The following is a 24,461-nucleotide window of genomic DNA, read 5'->3' as shown; positions in this document are numbered from 1 at the left end:
ATTACTTTTTTTCTTCTCAGAAACACTTTCGATTTTTTTTCTCCTTTTTTAAACTAAAACCGCCCAGGGAAAACAGGAGAGGCTTGTAAGCCTTCCCCTGCTCCCCAGGCCTGCCCCAGACCTTGGTGTGATAAAGAAAATCCTCTTTCTACCTCTTTTTGGAAAGCAGTGCACTAACAAGTCCAAGAAAGCAGTGAACCAGCAACAAAAGGTTGAATTTTTTTTTTTTTTATGGACAAAGCCACGTGTCCAGGAGAACTTGCCTCCTTCTGCACAGGGAAACTGAGACATGGGGGAAGGCACCAGGGATGCAGTGCCTCAGGGAAAATCCCAAATCGCCTTCCTCTGGCTCCCATGGTCACACCACCAGGCACAGGACCCAACATAAGGGTATTTACTACCTTTCTTCACCCCCTCACTGCACCCCAAAGCCTTCCTGCCCCCGGTACCCCAAGGGGAAAACCCCAGGCTTATTTTCCTCTTTTTCTTCCCCAAAAAATACACCAGGTTTGGTTTCAGGGTTTTTGGTTGTTTTTGGTTTTTTTTTTTTTTTTTTTTTGATTTTTTTTTTTTTGCAACAAAAGAAACTATTTATTTGGAATATGCATTACCAGTACAAATCAGGAAACTGTAAAACCTACACCTTGTTAGTATCGTCATAGAACATAAAAGTTTCAATTGGGATCAGAAAGACAGAGGCCTTTTTCTTTACAGAAGCAGAAAAGCTTAAAGTTTCAAAACCAGGTTGGAACAGAGAGTCTTTTTTTTGTCTTTTTTTGGGGGGGGGGGGGGTGTTTATTTTTTTTATTTTTTTTCTTTTTTTAATATTTGGAATCCATTAGGAAGAGAGAAAAAAAAAGATGGGGGAAAAAAAATAGAAAAGAAAAAGCAACTCTGAACTGGATCACCTTTACAAAGGACAGAAAGGCCTTTGCAAGAACAAAAAAAGCAAACTGACAAAACCAACCCCCCAGGCAATGTCTGATTTACATCGTCTTAATAATAATAAAATAATAATAATAATAAAGGTGTACAAAACCAAAAGAACTCCAAGAAACCTTGGGACTAAAAGTAACACCCCAAACCCTAAACCAGTCAGTGATGTGAAAAGCTCAGGCGTTTTGGGAGGAGCAGGAAAATGTTTTAAGAGAAAACTGAAGTGATGCCAACCAGCACCTTCCTCAGCACTCCTCCTTGAACCCCACTCTGCAGCCACTGGGATTTGGGGCTGGATTTGGGGCCATTTTGGCCATGTCCCACCCCTTGTCCCATCTCAGCACCCTGATGCAGCCAGGGCTGGGGGCCAGGCTGCGAGACCTCATCTTCAGCAAGGTCCATGGGCGACGTGAGGTTGGAACATTCCTTGCTCCAAACCCTTCAGCTTTGGGACACTGGGATCCAGGGCAGAGCGTACAGCTATCTACACATCTTGGGAAGGATTCCTGCCCTTGCATCACTTCCACGCAGCTCAGCAACATCCCCAGAATGGAGACCCATGGGGGCTCAGGACTTGATTCCCCATCTCCTCCCCCAAAACCCCTCGGAATTCCATCTCTCTTCGGAGATGTAATCCCACTGCTCAGCCCCAGAGCAGCCACGCAAGGATCTTCTGGAGCTGGGATGTGAAAGGACTGGGGAGAAGAACTCCCCCCCAAAACACCACCATCACTTTTCACATCACTCAGGTCACAGCTCAAAAATGCAGGGGAAGCGGCAAGGCCATCGTCTCAGGTCAAAATAAACTCAGCATCATCATCATCATCATCATCATCATCATCAAAGCGCCCCCCCCCCCCTCCCCCCCATCCCAAATAATGCCAAACAAACAAAAAGGTTCATTTCTGGGTCTCAACGTTAAGAAACATAAAGTGTTAGACTGTACCTATTAATGCTCACTATTCCAACCATTTTTTTTCCTTTTTAAAGTTTTACAAAATGAATTACCGTCACTTTTTAAACATTGTGAAAGAAGAAATGAGTGTGCACAACTCTACACTTTTCTAGCATTCTTGAACTAATTCACAAATGCAAGAAAATGGAAAAAAAACCAAACCATGGGAAAAAACAAACAAACAAAAAAAAGGAGGATGAATGTAGGTAGTCTGATGTTATAAACTATACAGGAATGAAGCGCCTGTTGCCACAGAAAGAACAGGGACAGGACCTTCCCCCTGTTCAATTTTGCGTGCTAAGAGGGTCATTTTTTATTCTTTTATTATAAACACTATTAAATTCCGACTGCGTTTTTGGTTTTTTTTTTCTCCTTTATCTGAATATACAAGAACATTCATTATCAAATGTTCGTTATCATCAATACTACAAAGAACGAGACACAAATCGCAAGAAACAATGGAAAATGTTAATAAAGCTGAAAGAATCATCGAGTTTTTTTTGTGATTTTTTTTTCATTTTTATTTTTTTTGAGTTTCTGCAGGTTTTTTTTTTGTTTGTGGTTTTTTTGTGGTTTTTTGTTTTGTTTTGTTTTGTTTTTTTGGTATCGAAGTCAGGTTTTTCTGGGCAGAAAAAAAAATGGTAATAAAAAAAAGAAGAAAAAAACCCACAACACTTGGGGCTGGAGCAAGGGAGGAGAATGGGGAGAAGAAACAAAACCCAAAAAATAAAAAAAGCAAATAAAAAGGCAAGCAAGCAGCTACACCAACACAAACTGGAGGGACCAACTGGGGAACTCAGGAGGGGATTTGCAAAGTACCGTGGAGGAGTGAGGGCCCAGCCCACGCAGGGGGTGCCTGGGCAGGGGGATAGGCAGGAGGGGCAGGAGGGCAGGGGAGGGCAGCCCCAATGTGGGCTGGCTCCAGCAGGCAGTGGTTTTGGTTCATTCCTGGTTGGTTTCCAAGAGGGACACTGGCATTCCCAAAGGCATGGCACTGTTGCCGCTTGGGAGAACAGGCCTGACCCAGTCCCGTGTCCCTGGAATGCTTTGCCAGAACAGGTTCATGTAAAATAAGCTGGAAGTGGACGAAAGGCAGCACTGAGGGACGCCACGGGAAGAAGGGGAGAGTGGGAAGGTGCAGAGCTCGGGAAGGTGGGCAGCACCTCCAGACTGTCCTTGCAGGAAAAGAACCTTCTCCATGCTCTTGACACACAGCTAGGAGGCAGCCCTAGGCCCCTCATGTCACATCCTGTTCTGCCACAGGGTCCTCACTCCTGGCGTGGATGCAAAAGGAGCCAGAAGTGTCACTGCTGGACCCATAAAGCCCCTGTGCTGCAAGGTAACAGTGTGTCAGAGCTGTGGCCACACCACCACTGTGCCCTGCAGGCAAGGACTAGTATTTTTTCCAGCAGAAAGGTGGAAATATTTTTGGCAGAGCTCTAATTTTAAATGGTTTCTGCTTAATTCTGCTCCCTCCTGGCAGCTCACACCTTGAGGCCAGCACAAGCAGGGTGGGCATGGACATTCAACAGCGTGAGGTATTGATCCCAAGGGATACTGAGATCCATTATGAGGTGTCAGACATCCTGCACCCACACCAGTTCCCAGCACACCCAGGGTCCTGACGCAGGCTGGCTCAGCCTCCTCACACCCACTCTAAGAACTGATGGCCAGAAGTCCCACCTGGGCACATAGCTCAGCCTGCTGCCCAGGGAAACTGGTGTTGCCTCTTCCTGCTCTTCCATGAAAGCCACGTCCTCCCAGCATGAGCCTGAAGGGGCAGGATGAAGCCTCGCTCGCCAGCCACCACTGCTTGTCCCAACAGTGGACCAGAAAAGCTGTGCAGAAAATCCCATGAGTTCTTCCATGGCCACTGCCCAGGGTAACTCCTGGGATAAAAGCAGCAGCTTCAGCACACAGACACCCCTCAGTGGGGCACCCACCTGTCCTACAGAGCAAACCTGTGGCAATGAAGCATTATCAAAAGCATCCGAGACACTCAACCCAGCACTTCCAGACTTCCAGCCTCTGGCATTCTGCTGCCCATCCCTCGCTACCAGCTCAGCAGGGCTTTGGGAACACAGGGGGTGGCATAAACCTCTGTGGGTCCTGCCTGAACTGGGGAACCCAGCTCCTCCTCTCCTGCAGTGCAGCACCTCCTGGAAACAGGAGCCAACACCCTGTGACACTGTCCTCACCAGGAAAACTCCACCACCAGCCCCTCTAGCTGTTGTGAGAGAAGTGCTGGTGTCCCATCAGCCATCCATGCCTGATCCCACACAGCTCCATGAAGGTGTAAGCACCTCCATTATCAGCAATGGCTGCTTCTCACCTGCCTCTGCCTCCCCATCCTTCCCTCCTCTTCTCTCCTCCAACAACCGGCAGGGAGGACAGCAGGGTTTCGTGGCTCATCCAGATCACAGCAGCCAGCGGGACGGATGCTTGGCCAAGTAGGGCTGGGACTGGGAAGTGCTGGCGGTTTCCCTGGGGCTGGGAATGGCAATGGGAATGGTACCTTCTGGAAGTGAACGGGAGCAGGCTGGCTCCTTCTACGTACATGGGGCCTGTGCCATCTGCCCTGTCCCTGCAGCACCCAAGAGACAGCTCACTGGGGCAGGGCTGAGTGCAGGAGGCTGCGGAGATGAGGCGGGAGCAGATTCCCTATGGTGGCGATTCCCTACGGAGAGGTAGCAAGAAAGAAGGGAGGCAGAGGGGCTGCCTGCTAGCGAGGGAGCAAGACGTGACTGAGGTACATTTGTGGCTCCTCAGAAATACACCCAGCATCAGGCTGTATACTGCTCTGGGGTTGGTTTTTGTGGTGGTGGTGGATTTTTGCTTCTCCTCCTTAAAATCCTTCTACCTTCAGTGGGTAGGGGGGAGGGGAAGGGAGTGGTGTTGTGGCAGTGGCAAGGAGGGGGAGAGCGGCTTCTACCCAGAAAAGAAAGGGAAGAGAGTATAAAGAAGTGTCCAGATTGGCTGAAAAAAGCATCCCGACGAAGAGAAGAGAAGAGAAGGAGTCTTCTTGTGTGTGCTGATTGGGTTCACCTCCAGTCTGACTGCTGCGGTGTTAGGAGAGGCCCCCTCCCCTCCCACCCCCGCCGGGGCCTGCTCAGCCAGGGATGCAATTTGCTGGGAGATCAGTTGGACGTATCAGAGTGAACGCTGCCAGGGCCTTCTGTGGGGGAGGTCACCGATGATGGGGTAGTAGCGTCTTGCCAACCTCCATTAGCCTGCAGGAAGCGACACACAGACACATCAGTCACCCAGTGGGCACAAACAGCCCTACACAAAGCACCCATTCACCTCAGACCCCCTGCCCCCAGCTTCTCCCTCAGATGGGACCAGTGTAGGAGGCAAAGATGTCCCCTCTGACTCCCCCATCCCACCCCAGACCACAGGGCTCCATCAGTGGGACAGGGCAGAAACATTCCTGTTGAAAACAGATTTTGATAAACTGCAAGTGCTCACACAAAGTCCATCCCTTAAAAAACCATGTTTCTCCAGAACCCCAAGCTCTGGTCATTTGGGGGTTTTTAACCCCTGATTATGACCCTTCCTCATATGGAAGAAAGAAAATAGCAAACACCTCACTCCAGAACCACCAGCCTGAATGTTATCTGAACCCAAGTGCTGTGAACACGCAGAACAAGCAACAGGTCCCGTGGAACTGCTGAGCTGTGCCCCCCAGAAAAGCTCCACGTCTCCACCTCATCAAGGGAAGCCAAGCCACAGCGCAACAGAGGTGCCACCATTATATCCCATCTGAGGGCTCATGCAGCAAAGCATGGTAGACAACATGTTTCTTCTCCTAAAAACAGATGCAGAGCCAAATTCTCCAGGCACTCCAGAGCTGAGCTACCTGAGGGCCTTGGCTGCGGCAGGCAGGAGCCAGCAGCGCACAGAAGCTGCTCCTCCGTGGCTGCCATCCCCTTTGGAGAGGAGCAGATGTCACACCCAACCTCCTCTGCCTGCTCTGACATTGATTCAGTGCTTAGCTAATTAATCCTTCCCAACCACTGCCCAAGCTCCAGTTGGCAGCAGTTGCTGTCCCGCTTTAGACATGCCCAGGCTGCTTCTCCCACTCTGGCTGTTCCCCTGCCTGCTGCATCATCCAATGCTGGCCCTGCCAGCTGGGACCCTGCACACCCCAAAGGGGTGAGGGTAGGAAAATTCCCCACCCTGAGGTGCTGCTGCCCAGCTCCTGCCTCCCTGAGAGGCTGCTGAGATGGGAGCAAAGAGCTGATCACAGGTGAGCCACAAAAACCCTTGTTTGAGGAGGCAGACCACCTCACAGCAGGCATGCACAAAGCAAAAAAGACAAGAGGTGTGCACACCCCTTCCTGGGCTTGTGTGCTCTTCCATATGTGCACGGTTCAGGCAACAGCAAGGAAAGCAGGAATCATGACCTGAGCTTGCTCACAGGTTAGCAAACTCCACTTCACCTTGTGTGCAAGTGTGAAACCAGACTACGCACAAGCATTAACCAGCCCCGTTTACCCCATGCCCACTGCCCCCACCAGCTCCCACCCACACCCAGGCCCTGACCCACCATCCCTGCACTACCCGAGATGCAATATCCACCCTTACACGTCTTGAACTGCTGCAAGAGGCAGCAATTACTGTAGATAATCAGCCCGACAATGACAGGCCGCGTAAAGAGAGACACAGAGCCAACTCCGCCGCCCTGAGACTGGCATATTCAAGTACACTTAGGACATTAATAGCAATTTACGTGCCATCAGTGAGAGAGAACCACAATAGCTGTGCTGGCAGCCTCTTATTACCAAGCCTGTTATTTGTTGGAGTTACAAGCTATAATCACAACAGAAACTTTCAAAACCCTTATCTTCCGTGACGCACCAAATCTATTTCAGAGCCGTAATTGCTATGTCACTGGACAGTTTGCTGCTTAATGCACTCAGATGCCATTTAGTGTTTGCAGGGTCGTTATGGCAAGCAGGAGGGGGGAGAGTGGTGGGGGCTGCGTGGAGCAGGGCTCCGGCCCTATTGTACTCAACTATTTTTAGCGAGGCTTTTGCCTGCCAGCCACGGCTGGAAGGAGCAATTGAGCAGTGTCTGCACGTTCAGCACCCTGCTCCCCAAAATCCTTGGAAGGTACTGTAGACTGGGAATGAGCCTTCCTGTGCTTCAGGAGTTTGTGTGGCTAAACACAACCTTGGTGACATCCAGTGGGAAGTCAAGAGAATGTTGGGGAGAGGCCAACCCAGCCTGGGAAGGCTGTAAGTTGTGGGTCAAGTGATGGAAAGGAGGACCCAAGGTTGGCTGTGACATCTCAACACCATCCTTTGGTATAGAAAAGCCCTCCATGAGGAGGCCAGATCCTTCCCCAGGCAGAGGGAATGCAGGCACCATCCCCACTCACCCTGGAGTTCACTCCATTGCTGCACGGATCAAGCCACATGTGGGATTCATCCAATTCCACCCGGATGGCTCTACCTCTTCCAATCACAGAGATCCCTTGGGATTTGACTGTAGTAAATCAGTTGGGATCTCCCTCAAGGACAAGGGAGTCTTTTGAGGAGGCTGCTGCTCCTTGCAGAGCCCCTGCACACAGCGGTGACTTCTTCAGATGTCACCTTCTGGTGTCAAAGCACAGGCAAAGCCTTGGTGACTGTCCAAGTCTGAAGCCCCAGCAAATGATTGCTGAAGCAACTTGTTTTGGTGCCCATTTCCACAGGTCTCAGCTTTTTTGTCACCTCCAGCAAGTCTGGCTGGCTCCCTGCCTGGGCCTCCTACATGGGGCTGGGAGATGACTTTCAGCCAATTTTTAAAGGAGCCTTCTGCTTAGCACGGAGGCTGTCCCAGCATCCCACCTCCTGTGACCAAATCCTTGTCCCATCAACAATGGCACAGGGTGTCAGGTCAACCTCCAAACCCACCAGTTACCAGCCAGTCTGACAGAGCAGCCTCAAAGCCTTTTCAACCTCTGAGCTTTTAAGAGCTTCTATCAGGGCCTCCTTACAATATGCATTGAAGGTCTTATCATCCACCAGAGACTCCAGCCTTGTCTGGACATCCCTTCCCAAGGATCATGGCCAGACATCCCTGGCCATCAGAATACACCAAGGCATCCCTTATGGATGGAGCTTGTGCACTAAAGCCCTGCCAGACCAACTTCTATACCCCAGCTGGTGGCCATGACCATGAACCAAAGCTTGACCATGATGGTGAACTGCAGCTGGCTGAGGAACAGAGCAACCACTTTCTTCCCAAGGCTCAAATTTTTAGAACGAAAGATCTCGGATCAAGTAAGGAGCTCTCAGCTTCTTCATGTACCAATCTTTGTTGGCAAGAGTGGATCCAAAACTTCCCATCACACCGAGCCACTGGCCACTACCATCCAGGTCACAAACACACTGCTCTGTGAACAGGCACAGGTCTGCACAGCAGTAGTGTTAACTCAAGAACTTCACTGTCTGATGAACTTTAAGAACAGCTCCTCATTTTAGACTTTTAAATTATCTGTAAGTTAAATTAAGTCCAAAACCAAATTTCTGAAAGGGCTTTAAGATAACTATAGTTCACTCATTCACTAGCATGTGGGGAAAGTAGAACACTTTGTGGATTTACAGCCATAGGCACTGGCAGCAAAGGTGATGTTATAGGGTGGAACCCTCCAGAGGACTGTGGCAATAAAGATCCAGCTTCTGTTGGAACCCATCAGAACCTAAGCTTTCCTAAATGCTTTGAAACCCCTGGTCTCAGAGACCTCCTGAGTACACATGTGGACCCCCATGAACAAACACTGTCCAGACAGCCCAGACACTTAACAACTCTCACTTCATGGTGCAAAACCCTACAGCCCCACAGTTTGCCAAAAGGGTGGCTCAGGCCCCAAACCTCCTGAAAGGAGGGCAGGTCCCTGCTTCTTCTCAGTGTGACCCAAGACTGGGTATCCTCAAGACAGCTCCTGTCTCCACCACCCCTCCACTGTCAGTGTCCCCATCCCATGCTGGGACTGGCACTGTCCCCACCTATGGAAGAGAAGGCTCTGTTCTCCCTCTGTCTCAGCTCTGTCTCCCTCTGTCTGTGGGTCACAGGGCTGGCGATGGCTGGGACACTGCCCATTATCCTGCTAATGATGCAGAACCAACTCCAGCCCATCCCGCCCTGCAGAGCAGCCTGTCAGCCAGAGCAGCAGAGACATGCAGGGAACTGGGCTTTGGGTAGATCCCTCTTCTCAGCTGTCACGACTTACATGCATTTAAAAACTCATCCTCCATCAAGGAAGGCAAACCCTGAGCGTTGTCTCCCCTGCCAAGCTTTCTAGCAGCGGAGCTGGGCAACCTGCTGCTGACTTCCTGGTGCTGACGGGCTCCAGGGATGACTTAACCTCAGTCCTGTGCAGACATCATTGTGACAGGGCTCTTGACTAGGTTTCGGCTCATCTCCTTCCAGCAGCTCACGGGGATGCTCGGGTGATGCGGGGACGGCAGCTTTCTGTGTCACAATCAGCTTTGCTCTGCATTCCACTGCCCCTCCTTGGCATTAAAGGGTTCACGAAAAGGCAGGGAAGCCCTGTCTGTTGGGAGACAGCCACCCTGTCTGCACTGAGGAACCCAGGACCAATGCTTCCTAAAGGACAGCCACACTTGAAGGTGGACAAACTGGGATCCATCAAGGGACCTCACTGGATGGGAAGACATTAAGTGACAATCAGGCTGGAGCACACTAACTGGGATACAGGGGAAACAAAGTATTTGGGGACAAAGAGGCAATCCAGAAGGTGCTTCCTACGTGTTCAGCTCTGGACTCCCTGCCTCATTCCCCATGCCTAACACAGCTTTATGGGGAATTGAGGAGTCACTCACACAGTGCAGTCCCTTTGCCAACCTGCCCCCCTCTTGACAACATTCAATACGGGTCAGTTTGGGCTTCTGCCCTGCCTGAAAACCAGCCTGAGAAGACATCAGATGACAAACATGCCGGGTCCCCGTTTAGGAAGCACAGAGGTGTCCTGTTGAGCCCCTGCCACTCTCAGTTCACCAGTTCTCATTGCTACTCATGGGAACACTGGTTCTCCCACAGAGAACCACAGCCAGAAACACCAACTCAGCTCTCCGTGTCCTATTCAGCTTTTGTGTTTTCACTCTCTCTTCCTTCTCGTCTCCCCCATCACCCCCTCCCTGCCTCATAATCCCCGGCAGCAACCCTCCCCCCCAAATTTTGGCTTAACCCAGCCCACTGTTATTTTCCAAGCCAACTGCAACTGTAATCAGCTCAGCCTCTTTCCTTGGGGGTATTTTAATTTATACAAAAGTATCATCTCTTATCATGATCAGCCCGCGATTCATTTACTCTCAAAGTATTAAAAAGCCAGAAAGGGAATAAATTCAGCGCACAGAGAAATTAATGTGGAACGATAGGCTCTTTCATGTGGCATTTCCAAGTGCCGTTTTTGCAAGGGGCTTATGTAATGAGACATAATTATCTGCACATGTTCAATTACATTACTTCAGAAATCCTCCCTGCCTCTGCCTCCTGACGTCAAGCCGCCCACTAAGCCCTGGCACCCGCAGGAGGGGTTCAGAGCCCCCCGTCCCAGGGCACCCCTCTTCCTGCACCCTCTCCACACGCTGGTGGTGGCCATCCTGCAAGATGGTCACACATCAGGTGACAAATGGTGCAGGAGAGTGGAGGGTGATGGGACTGGATGGTGCACCATACTGGGGTCTCACCTGCAGGACCACCATCCCACCCAGAGGATCATCACCTCCCTGACTAGTTCAAAACCACCCTATCTCAACCATCAGCATCCTGTGGCAGCCAGCTATGTCCAGGGCAGCTGCCTCCTCCTCTGTGCCACTCCGGACACCACTGCCACCACCCACTCAGCACTCACAGCCTCCTTTTCCAGGCTGCCCTCCTCTCTCAGCTTGCTGTCACCGCCGCTGAGATGGTGGACGATTGATCTGAGAAATGAAGTTGGATTGCTGTCCCGAATCCACACTGGGTTCTCCTTGTGTGTGTCTGATCGATTTCCCCCTGTGCGACACAGCTTGTCGCTATGAATTTTCATGCTAGTCAGAACCCGCCAGCGCACCCAAGAACAAGGAGAAGATGCTCCAGAGATTGCCCTCCCCCTCGCATCCTCCCCCAGCCCGCTTGGGCGAGGTTTTCTTGGGTTGACACTGGCTGGCTTTGTGGGTTTTTTCCCTCCTTTTATTTGTAATTGCTATCGCTGCCAACCCCATTGCTGCCACGTTCTCAGATGCCAGCCAGGGATGGGTTATTTTTAGCTGGTCGCTCCAGGATGGTGCCACTGGCCTCCGTGTGGAACCATCTCTGGGCTGGGGCGTTCGCAGTGACATTCCCCACTGTGGTTACATGAGGTGTCACCTGTTTAGCAGCTCCTCTCGGCTGAGCGCGTGTGGCCGCAGGTGCTGGGCGAACGCTGATGGGCTGTGACAGTCTGAGACGCCAGCTGCCTGCACACAGCCTGCCCTGGTGCCACTTTTTTTGTGGGCAAACTTCCGCCGTTGGCGTGACCAATACAGAAGGAATAAACTAGGTGACCGTAAAGGCAAAGACAAGTCCTACTAACTGGCATTCTGAGCCCTATGGCTTTGAAATAATTGGTAGTGAGAGAACAAAAATAAAAAAAAAAACCAAAAACCAGAACCCAAGCCTATTTTTTTTTCTTACACTGATGCCCTGCGGACTATACATCTGACTTGCCGCGAGTCCGTCACTGTATCCTCCTGTCTGGCTGATAACATGGCGAAGGGTATCCACCTAAACAGACCAATGACAACAAAAACACAAATTAGAGGGAATGAAAGGTTAGTGGCCAAAGCCGCTTCCATTCATCTTTGCTAAGATAAAAGCAAACGAACAGTAGTAACAATAATCGTGATCATCACCATAATAAAAATAAAGGTAGATATTCAAAGAGGCGTAAAAGAGAGCTGCAGTTGGTCTTGTGGAGAGACATGAGCCAGAGGACCTCTCCTGCCTCCCTCACCATCCCCTGCCTGCCCCAGCAGCCTTGTCACACTCTCCTTGGTCCCATGTCCTTTGACAAAAAGAGTGGGGAGGGAGAACAGCGTGACAGGTATGGGGTGGCATCTCCTGGAGCACATCGTTGCAGCCATGTCCACCATTGTGCTCAAGCACCCACCTTCCCACCCCTACCCTCTTCCACCCTTGACCCCAAGCACTGCTCACAGCAGTGGAAGGACATCTTTGGAGTCGGCCAAGCACCTTCACTGTGGAAGGCCCAGAAAGGAAATATACCTACCATGGCAAAGGTACCAGCAGCTCTCCTCTGGGTCCCCTGTTCCTCTCCCTCATTCCCCCACCCCAGCCCCAGCAGTGGCGCATATGGTGAGCACATCTCACTGCCCACGGATGATGAGTACTCCATGTCCAGCCCCACGGGGGAAGCAGCCTTGGCTTTAGAGAACTCTCCTTGCCCAATGCAGAAGTGTCAGAGCGGCTGTTGTCTCTCAGCACAGAAAAGAGCCTTAGATGCCAGAGAGGGGACCCATGGCACATCTGGACATTGGATGGGAGGTGGGAGATCTGAGTGAGCTCCTATTTTAAATTCTTCCTTTTTGCCCCAAGCATGGGTTGATGTTTCAGCAATGCTGCTCAAAGCTCCCTTGGCTCTCTCCTCCTGGTATGTACAGGGGTGGTGTGAGTGCCTGTGCTTTGGGGAGGTGGGGAGATGGTGAAGGGTGGCTTTTACTTATAAAAAAAAATTAAAAATTTATCTATGTATTTGAACATTTACTGCCTTTCAGCAGACACCTGGTTTGGCATCAAAGGAGTAAGTGGAAGTCTTGTAAAACGAGACACCAGTCCAAACATCTGGCCCCTTCCCTTGGAAAAATAAAGCAAGCAGAACCTAAACCTGAGCTGCTTTTGTTTGACTTTGTGTCTATTCTCCTACACCTTCTCTCCTCCTAAGTACGACTATCAAGCCAGAGCCAAATGCATTCACAAAGTGTGGGCAAGTCTCCTCAAGACCATGGTTGTTGGTTTGGTTGGGTGTTTGGTTTTGGTTTCTTTTGGATTGTTTTTTGGTTGATTTTTTTTGTTTGGTTTTTTTTTGGTGGTTGTGCCTGTTGCTTTTTTTGGTTGGTTGGTTTTTCAGTTTGCTTTTACTTTTTAAAGTGTTGGTTGGTTCATTTGTGCTGGTTGAGATTTGCTCTTTTCAGACGGGAGGGAGAAGTGCCAATACAATCAAAGGCTCCTCCAACACTAATGCATTCACTGGCAGTACATTGGATGGGTCCCTACCTGTGACTGCACGTTGGCTCCAACCTGGGCCCCTTGGTAAGAATCCCCATTGAGAGACTGCACGCTCATGAACAAATCTCCAGAGTTTGACATGTTAAAAGAACTGGAAGAACCTGGAAAGGAAAGAGTGAGGCACCTGAATCACAGAAAGGAAAAAGATCCACCCCATGACTCTCAGCCAAGAGGAAGGAACAACATGCAAAGCAACCACAAAAACAAAACACACAGTCAGGTTAGTAGTATGAAGAACAGAGCAAGCAAAAAAAAAGGATGCACTCTTGAGGTTATTCAAAGCCACATGTTACAGCTCAATGCCAAGGACATTCTTCAACAGCTCCTCAGCTGGAGGAAGGATTCTTCATGCTTTTGACTGAGACAAACAAAACACAGCCTGGAGGACTTGGACAGCATCAGAATCCTTCAGGCAGCTCTGAAGGATCTTGGCTGTTGGAGGTGTGCACCCAGCAGACTGCACTGGAGATCAGGATTACCCAGACAAGCCCCACTACTGAGAGCAGAAGCCTTTGCAGCAGGCGAACCAAGCCCACGCTGAGAAGCTCAGAACACGGTGGGTAATTCTAGCCCGTGCTGCTCCCTGCAGGGTGAAACCTCCAGATCCCATCCAGCCCCACGGCTGGAGCTTTGGCTGACCCACAGGGAGGCTCTGCGAGGGAGCAGTGCATGGGGTTTGCCTTCAGGACATCAGGAACCCGTCACTGGTGAGAACTGCAGAGCACCAGGAGCAAAGGCTCACAAAAATGTGAAGGCACCTGGGTTAGACTCCCAGTGCCCATCACGCTGGCAAAAGTCCTTCATTGTGATGGCCCGTGAGAGAACACAAGGGTGTCGCAGCCCTCCCAGGCCAGCTGCCCCAGAAGAACAAGCTTGCTAAGCAAATTCCCCACTGCATGCACCAGTCGTCAATGTTACACTAAAAAAATTGTAACGGTGAAGACAACTGGGTGGGATCAGGATAAAAAATGAAAAGAAAAAAAAAATCCCGCCTTTGCAGAAATAGTTTTATGCTTCCAGTTTTGAGATATCTGAGCACCTGAACCATTTAATGGAAGAAACAAACCCATCGTGTAACTGGAAGGCAGGGAAGGCAGCAAGGGGGTTAAAAATAAATAAAAAGGTTTTATGGTATTATTTCAGAATTTATCGTGCAGATCAGCGCGTTAAGTGTGAGACAGCTCAACGTGCAAGGTTTAGTTATACATGACGTTAGCCTTGGAAAGGAGAGACTTCAGGGGCCCAGGTCAGCTACGCTTTCGGCTCCAGTCCCAAATATACTCTCATCATCTACACTGTCATTTCCAGCTTGGAAGACTGGCAACCACAGTCCTGGTGGAATTGCCCAACTATGGCTCATGCGTATGCTCTGAGAAATGCCTGGCAATCCCCCTCCCTTTGCCAGAGAGGGAAGAAATGCTGGACAGATCCCAGCTGGAGAGCCCTGGAGGTGGACCAGGAAGGTTCCTCTGAAGGAAGTGACTTCTGACAAAGGTCAGGGAGCAGGTGGGAGGTCTATGCTGGAGACCTCATGTTCACTATGTTCTCTGCTGCTCTCTTAGTGACCGGCTCTTCTGTCAGGTGCTGGCAATTCTCAGAATCAAAGGAAAGCAGAAACATCGCTACTAGATACAAGAGGAAGACTCATCCTGAGCACAGTGAGTCTTGGATCAGGACCCTCCCACTGGTGCCTGAAAAGAGCGAAGCCAGGAATAGCTCATTGTCCGTGCTCACTGTCAACCTGCCCAACCTGTTCTGGAGAGTAATCCCCACAGTGCTGCGTAAGATAACCGGGACGAGTCAGGAGGCAGCTGTAACCATCACCTCCTCTGCTCGGCTGGCAAAGGGCTCCTGTCACTTCCCAACCTCTCAGGTTACTCGCTATTTTAAAGGCAAGAAACCTAGAGAAACGAGCTGGCAGACTGGGGACAGCCCACCCTGACAGTGCTCAACTTTAAGTGTGAAGATAGGCACGTTTCACACACACAAAGATGCTTCCGACCCCATTTTCTTAGTGATTGCTTTGACCACCTTAATAAAAGCACAGGGTAGTAACAGAGCTTTGTACTCCCACAGTGGCTGAGAATCAAAAGACTCTGCAGCTAGTGCTCATAAGAAGCAGAGAATATTCTCCTCTTCTTTTGAGGTGAGCAGAAATCTTTGAGATCAAACAAATAATCAGTGGCAGAGCTGGAAAGAGGACTCTGGAATCTCTAAGCACCTGGCATGGCACTGCTATCACTCTGCCGCCAGCTGAGCAACATTTCATCCCACCTTCCCTTACCAAAAGAAAATTATAACAACAATAACAAATAAAAATGCCATAAACTTAACTGATATTTTATTGAAACTTAACAAACCTGGCCATAAAATTGAGACTGGAAGGGAGGAAATAAAAATAAACAAACAGCCACAAACTCTAGTTCTGAAGAGCGACAGTGTCTTGGAAATCATGAGGAGTGCTGGAAATGTCACTTACAAGATATACACTGCTATTGGCAAGGGGTATTTTTACAATATATGTGCATATCTAAATGGTAAATATGTCTTGGTGCTGATGTGAATGCAGAGATAAATATGCGCATACCAATGGCCCCGCCTGTACGGATGCATTTGGATCAGAGCCGTAATTGCAGAGCCCTCTGCACCACCGCGCTGCTGCTTCAGCGCTCGGCTGTCTGCGCACTCACCATGCCTGAAAATTACAATGGCCCAAAGTCTCAGAGACACGGCTAAGAGGGGCGGGTGTGCACCCAGCTGGGAGCGGGGGCAGTAATGTGAAGAGCCCTGAAAATTAAGACTCAGATGTCCTCCACAGAAGTAAGATCCAGGAATACAAGACGAATCTTTCCACTAGAGGAGGCTCCATTGTAAATCTAATCTGTCCCTCTGAAACGCTCTTTTCCTGAATGCACCACTGGCCTTTGGTGATTGTAATTTGGTCTGGGGCCCCTCAGGAACTGAGAGGTTATGAATGAGAGAAGCTCATCTTTTGAGCTTGTGAACCCAAGAGGAAAGGGCTCTGATCTTGGCATGGAAGTCCCTGGAATTATTGTGTGTAGACAAAAAAATGTACCAGAAAACTCATGACTTGTAGCAGTGTGGAAGAGTGGTTCATCTTCGGCATCCAGACATCTTTTCAAACCCAAGACCTATCCCCCCTGTTCCTTGGTGCTGAGTTTCTATCAGGTCAGCACCAGCTTCAGAAAGAGTGCTGGAAATGTCTGAGCAGGCTATGTCAAATCCTGCCCTGGGTAAAAGCCTGTATCAAAACAATGCCCCCTAAAAGATTTCTTCTACCCCTAACACCTCTGATGAGCAAAGCCCATTTCAATTTTGCCTCCAATTCAAAAATCTTCACAAACTTGACTCCTGGTATTTCTTGCACCACTTTTCCAGCTCTTCAGAGAGCTGCTTCTCCAGCTTCTCTGATGTCTTCTGTGTTCTGACAATTCTTCCACCTTCCATTTTACAGGACCTCTAATAAGTACTTTTCTCTAAAGTATCTGACAACTGAAATGGTACAAAGAATAAACAAACAAGGTAATGGTGTTCATTGAAGCTGAAATCAAGCCATCCTCATCTGCTGCCTCATACCACCTACTACCAACAAGAGAGATCCAGAACACTGAACATCTGAAGTGACTTTGGTCATGTCTACAAGATTCCTAGTTGAAGTCAAAAGCAATCACATACATGCATTGAGAGCACAGATTTATGCCTCCTGTGACTTTCTGTGGTGTCTCTACCATGGCCAAAAATGAGGGAAGAATGTGGTGATGGACCATGCTGCTCCTCAGCTGGACAAAGCCACAAAGCAGGTCTAAAAGCCAGGGCTGATCCAGGAGGACATCGATTCTTTTTCACTTGCCAAACAACACTCAGGACAGTGAAGCCACAACCAGAACAGTCTCTGCTGAAGCAGAATCCTCTCCAGTAATGTGTTCTGGACACAAATGGAGGAAGGCAGAGAAGATACTTGTGCCTGATGAAGTACATTTCCAGACAGCAGCTTCACAAGAAGATTTTTACAGAACAAAAGGATGACCAGGAGAAAAAAATCAGCTCAGGACAATTTTGGCTGTTCCACATTTAAGATTTCACTGGATGCCATCACCTGTATGTGGCCCTTGAGGACTCTGGTTGGCAAAAGGGTCTGCCCACATAAAATAAGTTTCATTTGCCATGTGGTTTTTGTGCCGAGATTATCTAGACAATCAAAGTGAGGATGGGGAGTTGTTAGCCCAAATGAGCCAGACATCTCAGCTTATTTGAACATCTGGCTGATAAAGCCCAGCTGTGCGTATTCCGGATGAAAAGGTGTTTGACATTCAGGCCTGGGTGACTGAGGATGGGGGACCTTGCTCTGAACGTGCCAGATGGTCAGACAGATGCAATCCTTGCCCTTGTCAATGTGTGGCCAATCTCTTTGACTGACTGTAGCCATTCACCAATCTCCAGTAACATGGGCATCAATGAGAACAGATGGGCCTGCATAGCCACAGCAGAAATGAATTTAGCTCCTGTCCCAGGTACCACTGCATCCAGTTCCACCTCCTTTTCCAACATCATGGTCCTCCAGAGACCACACTGCTGGTCATTTCTTTCTCATGACCTGTCCTCTGCTTACTTTCTTTCCACATGCCCTATAATGCATTTAAATCAGAAGGTCCTACAAATTCCCAGAAAATCCTATCTTTGTTCATGCTAATTCCTCACCAAAGTCTCAGCCAATGATCTCGGAACAGAAAGAAGTCCATGGTGTAAAAGAAGAGGCATTGGCCATCTTAGTTCTTCACCTCTTCATCCACTTCCGTGCTCTTCCCTGGAGAATTCAGCACATCTGATGGCTCACGGTCCTGGACACCACTGTCCAAATCTTTCTCAGACAGGTATTTCAGACCTAGCATGAGCATGTACAGGTGTGCTTCTAGCTGCTAGGACCTACAGGACAACCTGAAGCACGGGAGATCACATGACTCCAGATGTCCTCAGGACGTGTCTTTGTCCCAAAATGTGACAATGCAGGGATGCTTGACTGAGCTGTTACATCTGTGTGGTTCAACTGTCAGGAGATAAAAATCTCACACAATTCCAGCTGTCTTCTCAGGAGAGGACCTACAAGGACACCCAAACCCACTATCTGTGCAAGCTGACCCAGAGCAACCAGGGCCTCCCCACTGCTCTGCCACTGTCGCAGCATTACAGGCAGGGTGTGGGATCTGGGCCAGGTTAGGAACACTTTATTTCTAAGCAGAAGAAAGATCTCGGTGGCCTTCGAGCTCCCCTCACACTGCTTTAGCACTGCTGACACTTCAGGCACGTGAAAAGAGGTCAATGACTCCAGACTGCAGACAATCAAGCCACAAAGAGGACCCAGGAGCTCAAGTTTTCCCTGTTAATAAAAGGACTGTTTGTCCTTTCTTGAAAGCGCAGTGTTATCTAGGGATTATCTCAGCTGTTTACTGCAGGGCACTGGCCAATTGATCTCTAAAAGAACCATGTTACTGCCTGTGGGGAAGTCGAGGAAACAGCCTTGCTCTGGAGCATTCTTTAACCAGTCAGGCACTGAGGAAATGCTTATTCTCCTATGTGCAGCCCAGATCCAAACCCACTCAGGCAATTTGAAGCTGCTCTCTTGCTATTCCAGACCTTTGGATCTGCCTCCAGCTGAAGAAAAAGAAGGAAAGCTATGTCTCTGGTCCAAGCTGATGTGGGTTGTAGGACAGCATCACAGGCAGCAGGCCTCTCCCTCAACATACACAATTCTGGCCTCTCCAGCAGAATTCCCTCCAGCCTTTTCTACAGGGGATGTCAACATCAGGAGGCCTCATGTCACCAGGTATTTTGTGTGAACTCTTTGGAAAGAAAGACATTTTTGAAACTGCAGTTAAATCTTCAGCAGTTGAGAAAATGGAAGGGGAACAAAAATCCCCAAACCAAAAAGAATCAAACAAAACTCCAGCAAACTGTCTCTGCAGAGCTCTGCTGCATCCACCTAAGCCCTCAGAGCACCCGAGCCAGAGCAGACAGCCCTGGGCAAGATGGGAGGTGGGAGAGATTGTCCCAGCAGTCCTTCTGACCTGCAGCATCTCTGTGCTCACTGGCTCTGGGGGCAGACCATTAGCAAGTACCACATCCCTTGGAAATTAAGGGGCTGTGTATAGGGACTTCACTGCCCAACTGAATAAGCCTTCTACCACTTGCCCTGTCCAAGCCATCCACGGGAGTCCAACGTGTGGAAGAGCTCCCCAGCACAGAGTGATCAACTCCCACTTACACATTAGCTTGTGGGTAGCAGACTGCATTTGCTTTTTTGGTGGGGGACTGGTTTGGGACACCAGCCAGAGACATGTCACTGCTTCCCTTTGTCTGACCCCTGCCTCTCCAACTTCCACTCAAATCCTCCAGAGCCAGGGGTGTTTCTGGAGTGTGATTTCTCTGATGCTTGCAGAGGCAGGGTTGTGCTCACTACAGAAGCATGTCGTGACAGCAACTGGCATCTGCATGGTCTGCTTAACATGCTGCTGCCCCCCTCCCTCCTCTTTGCTTCCCTCCTGCCTCTTAGCAGTCTATCTGATACCACCAAGCATCACATCCCCAGGAAAGGGCACTGTGAGCAGACACGCAGCTCAGTGGCTCAAGAGTGGCACATTCCCACTCTCCCTCCCACCCCTAAAAAGAAAACAGGCACACAGATATTTGCATGGATAATGAAGTACATGGCACCCATGAAGCTAATTTTTTTCCCCTCCTTGTAAACAAATCCCAATTTTCCATTGCTCTTGAATCCGCAGCCCCTGATCATGTTCGGGTCAGCCAATCTTGCAGCGGACACCATGCATGAACTAAGCATCGTCCTCTAGCAGAGGAGTTGAAATCCGGGCCAAGTGCTCTGTGCCTTTGACTTTCAAAACAAACAAATGGAAACCACGGCAAATGGGAAGGAAAGGGGGAAAGGGAACGACCCATGAATCTCTCTGGATTGCACTGAGACAAAGAGAAAATGAAATTCACACAGAGCACACTTTTGCAGGTGATCCAGACACTGTCATGTAAGCAATCAAAGAGATAACCACAACAGAAAGAAAATCAAAGGATAAAAATTTACCCAAAACAACCCCCAAAATGGCATGAGCTAGGACATCTCAGAAATGCTGGGGTTTATCCATTAGGATCACTCACGCTTTCAGCCCCAGTGAAATAAAATCATTACACGACAACTTTTCTATTACTTTTTTTCTCCCCCCAAAGTGCAAGCAATCCCAGCAACGGTTTTTAGATCATTTTTCTGGTTTTGTGTTTACCATCCATGCACATAACCCCCAGCATAGCACCACCAGTCACAAGTTCTGATCACATCCTTTTTTCCAACAAAAACAGAACAGGGAAGGGGAAGAGGAAAAAAAAGAGAAAATGGGGGGGGAAAAGCAAAGAAAATAAAGTAACCCGCACAAAACAACCCCCCAAACCAACCCCATTTCCCTTTTTTATTTTTTTAAGACCACAAAAGGAAGCAAATAAGACCCAGAGAATAAAAGCTGAAATAACCAAAAGGAGAAAACAAGAGAGAGATTAGAGGGAGAGGGGAGAATGAACAAAAACCGAACACTAACAACCCAAAATAAAAGAAAAATAAAAACTAACCAGCTGAATTGGGAGTTGAGGGTGAGTTAGCCTGGCTTCCATGGGCTGACACATTGGTAGCCGTGACAGCCGTTTTGGCAGCATAAATATTGGCTTCCTCTTGAAATTTACCTATGTTCTTCTTGTACCGGATTCTCTTATTTCCAAACCAGTTTGATACCTAGAGTGAGTTCAAGAGAAGACAAGGATGTTAAAGTTTCAGCTCTGCCAAGTGCACCTGGGTGAGGAAGGTGGATTAGTTCAGGTTAAGCAGTGCAGATTCTTATTCCCCTCCCATGTGTGCCATACCAAGCCCAGGAAAAGTTATGGGACCCCCTTAGGAGCACTGTGTTTGTGTGGATGTATCTGGTTCTGCTACAGATGGGATGCTCCACAAGAACCACTAGACCCACCCCACAAAAAATCTAAGATGGATTCAAAAAAACATGACAAAGTCAAATGGCCACGAAATTGCACAATTTGAGAATAGGTGTGTGTCATTTTTGTTTGCCTCCTCCACAGTATCCCTTTGATGGGACGGATGCCCTGATTACCAGCATGGCTTTGAGGGAGAACAGAGAACTGACTGGCTGACAGTATCACTGAAGCTCTCTTTTGATCCATCTGAGGGGAATCAGGGCATAAAGCCAGAAGTGGATGCTCTTCGTCTGGCTGAGCTTGGCTATGCCAAGTTTAGTATGAGCCACTGCATGAACCAGGAACTTCAGGGGAAGGATGGAGAGGGAGCACAGGACTTGTCCTAAAACCTAACTTTGGTCCTAGGAAAGAAGGGTGTACCTTGGGAAGGAGTGGGAGATGTTTCCACTGTGTTTGCCCAGAGACATGCTGATGATATTCTTGTTCACTTGTGGGCACTGTCTCACACTGAACTGTTTCAGAGAAGACATGGGAAAGACTCAACCCTACAGCTTGGGAAGCAACTCTCAGCTTCTTCTTCATCAACACTTGAACACAGAGAATCAGGATAATGTCTCCCTATGTCTTCTGCTCAGAGACCTGCACAACTTCCAGCCACTACTGACTTTGTTTGAGAGAGCTTATCAGGATAAAGGGACAATAAGGCAAATGAGGAGGATGCTGCAACTCTCCAGAAAAGCTCCAACACTCCTAGAATTTCTCGGAGATGCAATCTTGAGCTAGCAATACCAACCCCTTTAGTGAGATTCCAAGGACATTCTCCCTTTGCTTGCTGGTGAGCAAGTACATCAGTGCTCCCTCTTTCAAATAAACTGAGCAAACACCAAAGACACAGAAAACAACGATGGATGTTCATCCTTTGAGCCCACAATATTTTCCTTATCTTAGGGAAATTGCTTGGGCTTGGGTGTTGATAACTGAAACCCGTAAGCTTTTATTCCTGTGATGCTTTCTATCTGCAGTGCTATTAAGAGTATTCAGCAGTTTCCACACAGAAGTGGAATCCACCAATTTAATGGCTACTGAGCTCCAATCCTGCAGAGCAGGAAGAAGAAAATACAACCTGCAGAGACTCAGATCAGCACCCAACCCAGATCTGGAAGCAAACATTTTGATAGCACCAGGAGCTGGTGCTGTTGGCAAGGAGCTCCATTCCACCTCTTGGTCCAGCTTTCTCACTAATGACAATGTGCTTCTTCATGATCTTTCCACATGGATATCTCCCTATGACTCCTTTTCTGGCTTCAAATCCTGGGTGAACTCTGAGCACTATAGGGCAGGAGGTTGGAATATACAGCCACCACAACCTATCTGCATTTTAGAATTTGTGAATAACCTGCCTAATCTGGTCAGACTCTGAGTTCATATCAACTCTGCTCATGACTTGCACATATTCATGTGACCCATGTTCCCACTTAGTCTCAGCAAAACCAGACCTGGATGTGTTTGTTTCTACCTTATTTGGATGAAGAAGGGAGGCAGATCCTGGAGACAGGCACAAAGCAGCCTTGATACAGCACGGTCAAAAACACATCCTAAGTGCAGCATTTCTCCTGGGCATTTTGTCTTTGCGAGGGAGAAGTTGTAAGTGTGGACAGATGAATTAGAAGTGAGAGGGGAAGCATCAGGACAGCTGGAGCTTTACTTAAACCAGTATGTGCTGCCTCTTGTAGGTAAGTCTGGGAAGAAGCAACATTTGGGTCTTCCAGCCCAGGGGAGGCAATCGGAGTCACTCAGCAGGCACTCAACATGGTGACAACACCTACCCTTGGATGCTGCTGCTCCTGCTGAAGGCAGACACGCTCCCACAAGGACACCAGATGCTACTCCTGCCTGCAGTGACGAGCCGGCATGTGCCTGGGGCTGGGAAGCAGCCTAAGACAGGGAATGCCTTGAGAGCCTAGAGGGACCACTAAGCTCATGTGAGGACAAGCCTACCAGAAACCACATGGATTTGCTCTCAATCACACAGCTTGCTCCAAAAAGAAAGGAAATAAAGAAGGGCAGGCCTGAGCAATGTATGGCTGAACACTTCAAGGGCTGACTGCGCTCCTCACAAAACACAGCAGCTCCCAGGTCAAAGCTACAAACTCCAAGAGCTATGTGGCTTCCTTGAACATTTGGAAATAATTCTTTTTGTCTTTACTGACCACCACGTTTTGAGGGATATGCAAGTCAGGGAGATGTCAAGTTCTAGCAGCACAAGGGTAATGACTGAGAGAAACGACCCTGAGAAATCCCACCCTCACTGAGCACAAACTGTAACAGTTACACCCACACCCTTCCCACCAGGACTTGTCCATTCTGTCTTATCAAGCAAAACCTGCACAACTCTTCCTACTGCTTTTAATCCCTTGAAGAATGGACTTTCAGATCAAACACGCTCTTCTTGCAGGCCAGGCCAGCACTAACTCCTTGAGGAGACTTTGCCTCTCTGGGTGCTGCCACATCATTTCTGTGTTGTCAACACCTTGGCTGCAAACAGTCATCGCTCCATGGAGTCTTCATACCTCCTAAATCCTCTCTCAGACTTTCTTTTTCCACCCCTGACTTCAATCTGCAAGTGCCATCTGCACTCCCATCCACTCTCACTAACTTGCACTAAACTGATTTAATAATTAAATGCTCAACACTGGACATGGCTGACTTGTCTGAGGTCTGGAATACACTTCACCATGCTGAAGTTTCCCACTAGTACAGGGTTTGAGCTCTCTCACCTGTGAGACTGTGATGCCACACTTCTTGGCTAGCTCTTCTTTGGCTTCCTCACTGGGGTAAGGGTTGCTGAGATGGGAATAGAAATACTCATTCAGGATTTCCGTGGCTTGCTTGTTGAAGTTTCGTCTCTTCCGCCTTCACATGAAGGAAGAATGGGAAATAAAAGGAAAGGAAATGAGCACCAGAGATCCAGAAATGGAATGCAATTTTAGATACTCTTAAATTTTCCACTTTCCTCCCTCCCCCCTCTGCTTCTCTGAGCATGGAGTGCAAGACTCATGGCCAGGAAGCTTCTTATCTGGCCCTTGCTGGTGACTACTTTTTCAGCACCTTCCAAAGCAAGCAAGTCTCCATCTCAAATTTATCACGTATCCTCCAGCTCACAGAAGAGTCTGCAAACTGGCATCCAGCTCCGCCACCTGGGAAGGTGACTCCTGACACCTGGCTGTCGTGGTCAAAGACATCAGTGCTACTCTGCAAAGCCCCATGCTGAGGAAGCAGAGCTGGATAT

General features: G+C 48.9%; 1 protein-coding gene across 2 annotated transcripts in view; it reads right to left on the bottom strand.

Moving 5' to 3' along the window:
* Nucleotides 1-525: 525 nt before the first annotated feature.
* PBX1 (PBX homeobox 1) overlaps nucleotides 526-24,461 on the bottom strand; it is a 130,286-nt gene continuing 106,350 nt past the window's right edge. Inside the window, exons 5-9 of one of the 2 annotated variants that reach the window (XM_048312503.1) lie at nucleotides 23,950-24,085; nucleotides 20,816-20,975; nucleotides 13,157-13,269; nucleotides 11,558-11,647; nucleotides 526-5,121 (exon numbers count right to left, since the gene is read on the bottom strand). In XM_048312503.1, coding sequence (XP_048168460.1) covers nucleotides 5,029-5,121; nucleotides 11,558-11,647; nucleotides 13,157-13,269; nucleotides 20,816-20,975; nucleotides 23,950-24,085 — 592 coding nt within the window. In that variant the 3' untranslated portion in view covers nucleotides 526-5,028. The remainder of the gene's footprint in view (nucleotides 5,122-11,557; nucleotides 11,648-13,156; nucleotides 13,270-20,815; nucleotides 20,976-23,949; nucleotides 24,086-24,461) is intronic. The other variant, XM_048312504.1, reaches the window with a different exon arrangement.

Source organism: Corvus hawaiiensis, chromosome 9 (genome assembly GCF_020740725.1).
Source record: "Corvus hawaiiensis isolate bCorHaw1 chromosome 9, bCorHaw1.pri.cur, whole genome shotgun sequence".
Lineage (NCBI taxonomy): Eukaryota > Metazoa > Chordata > Aves > Passeriformes > Corvidae > Corvus > Corvus hawaiiensis.
Note: the sequence above shows the minus strand (reverse complement) of the source record. Positions and strands in the feature narration are given on the sequence as shown.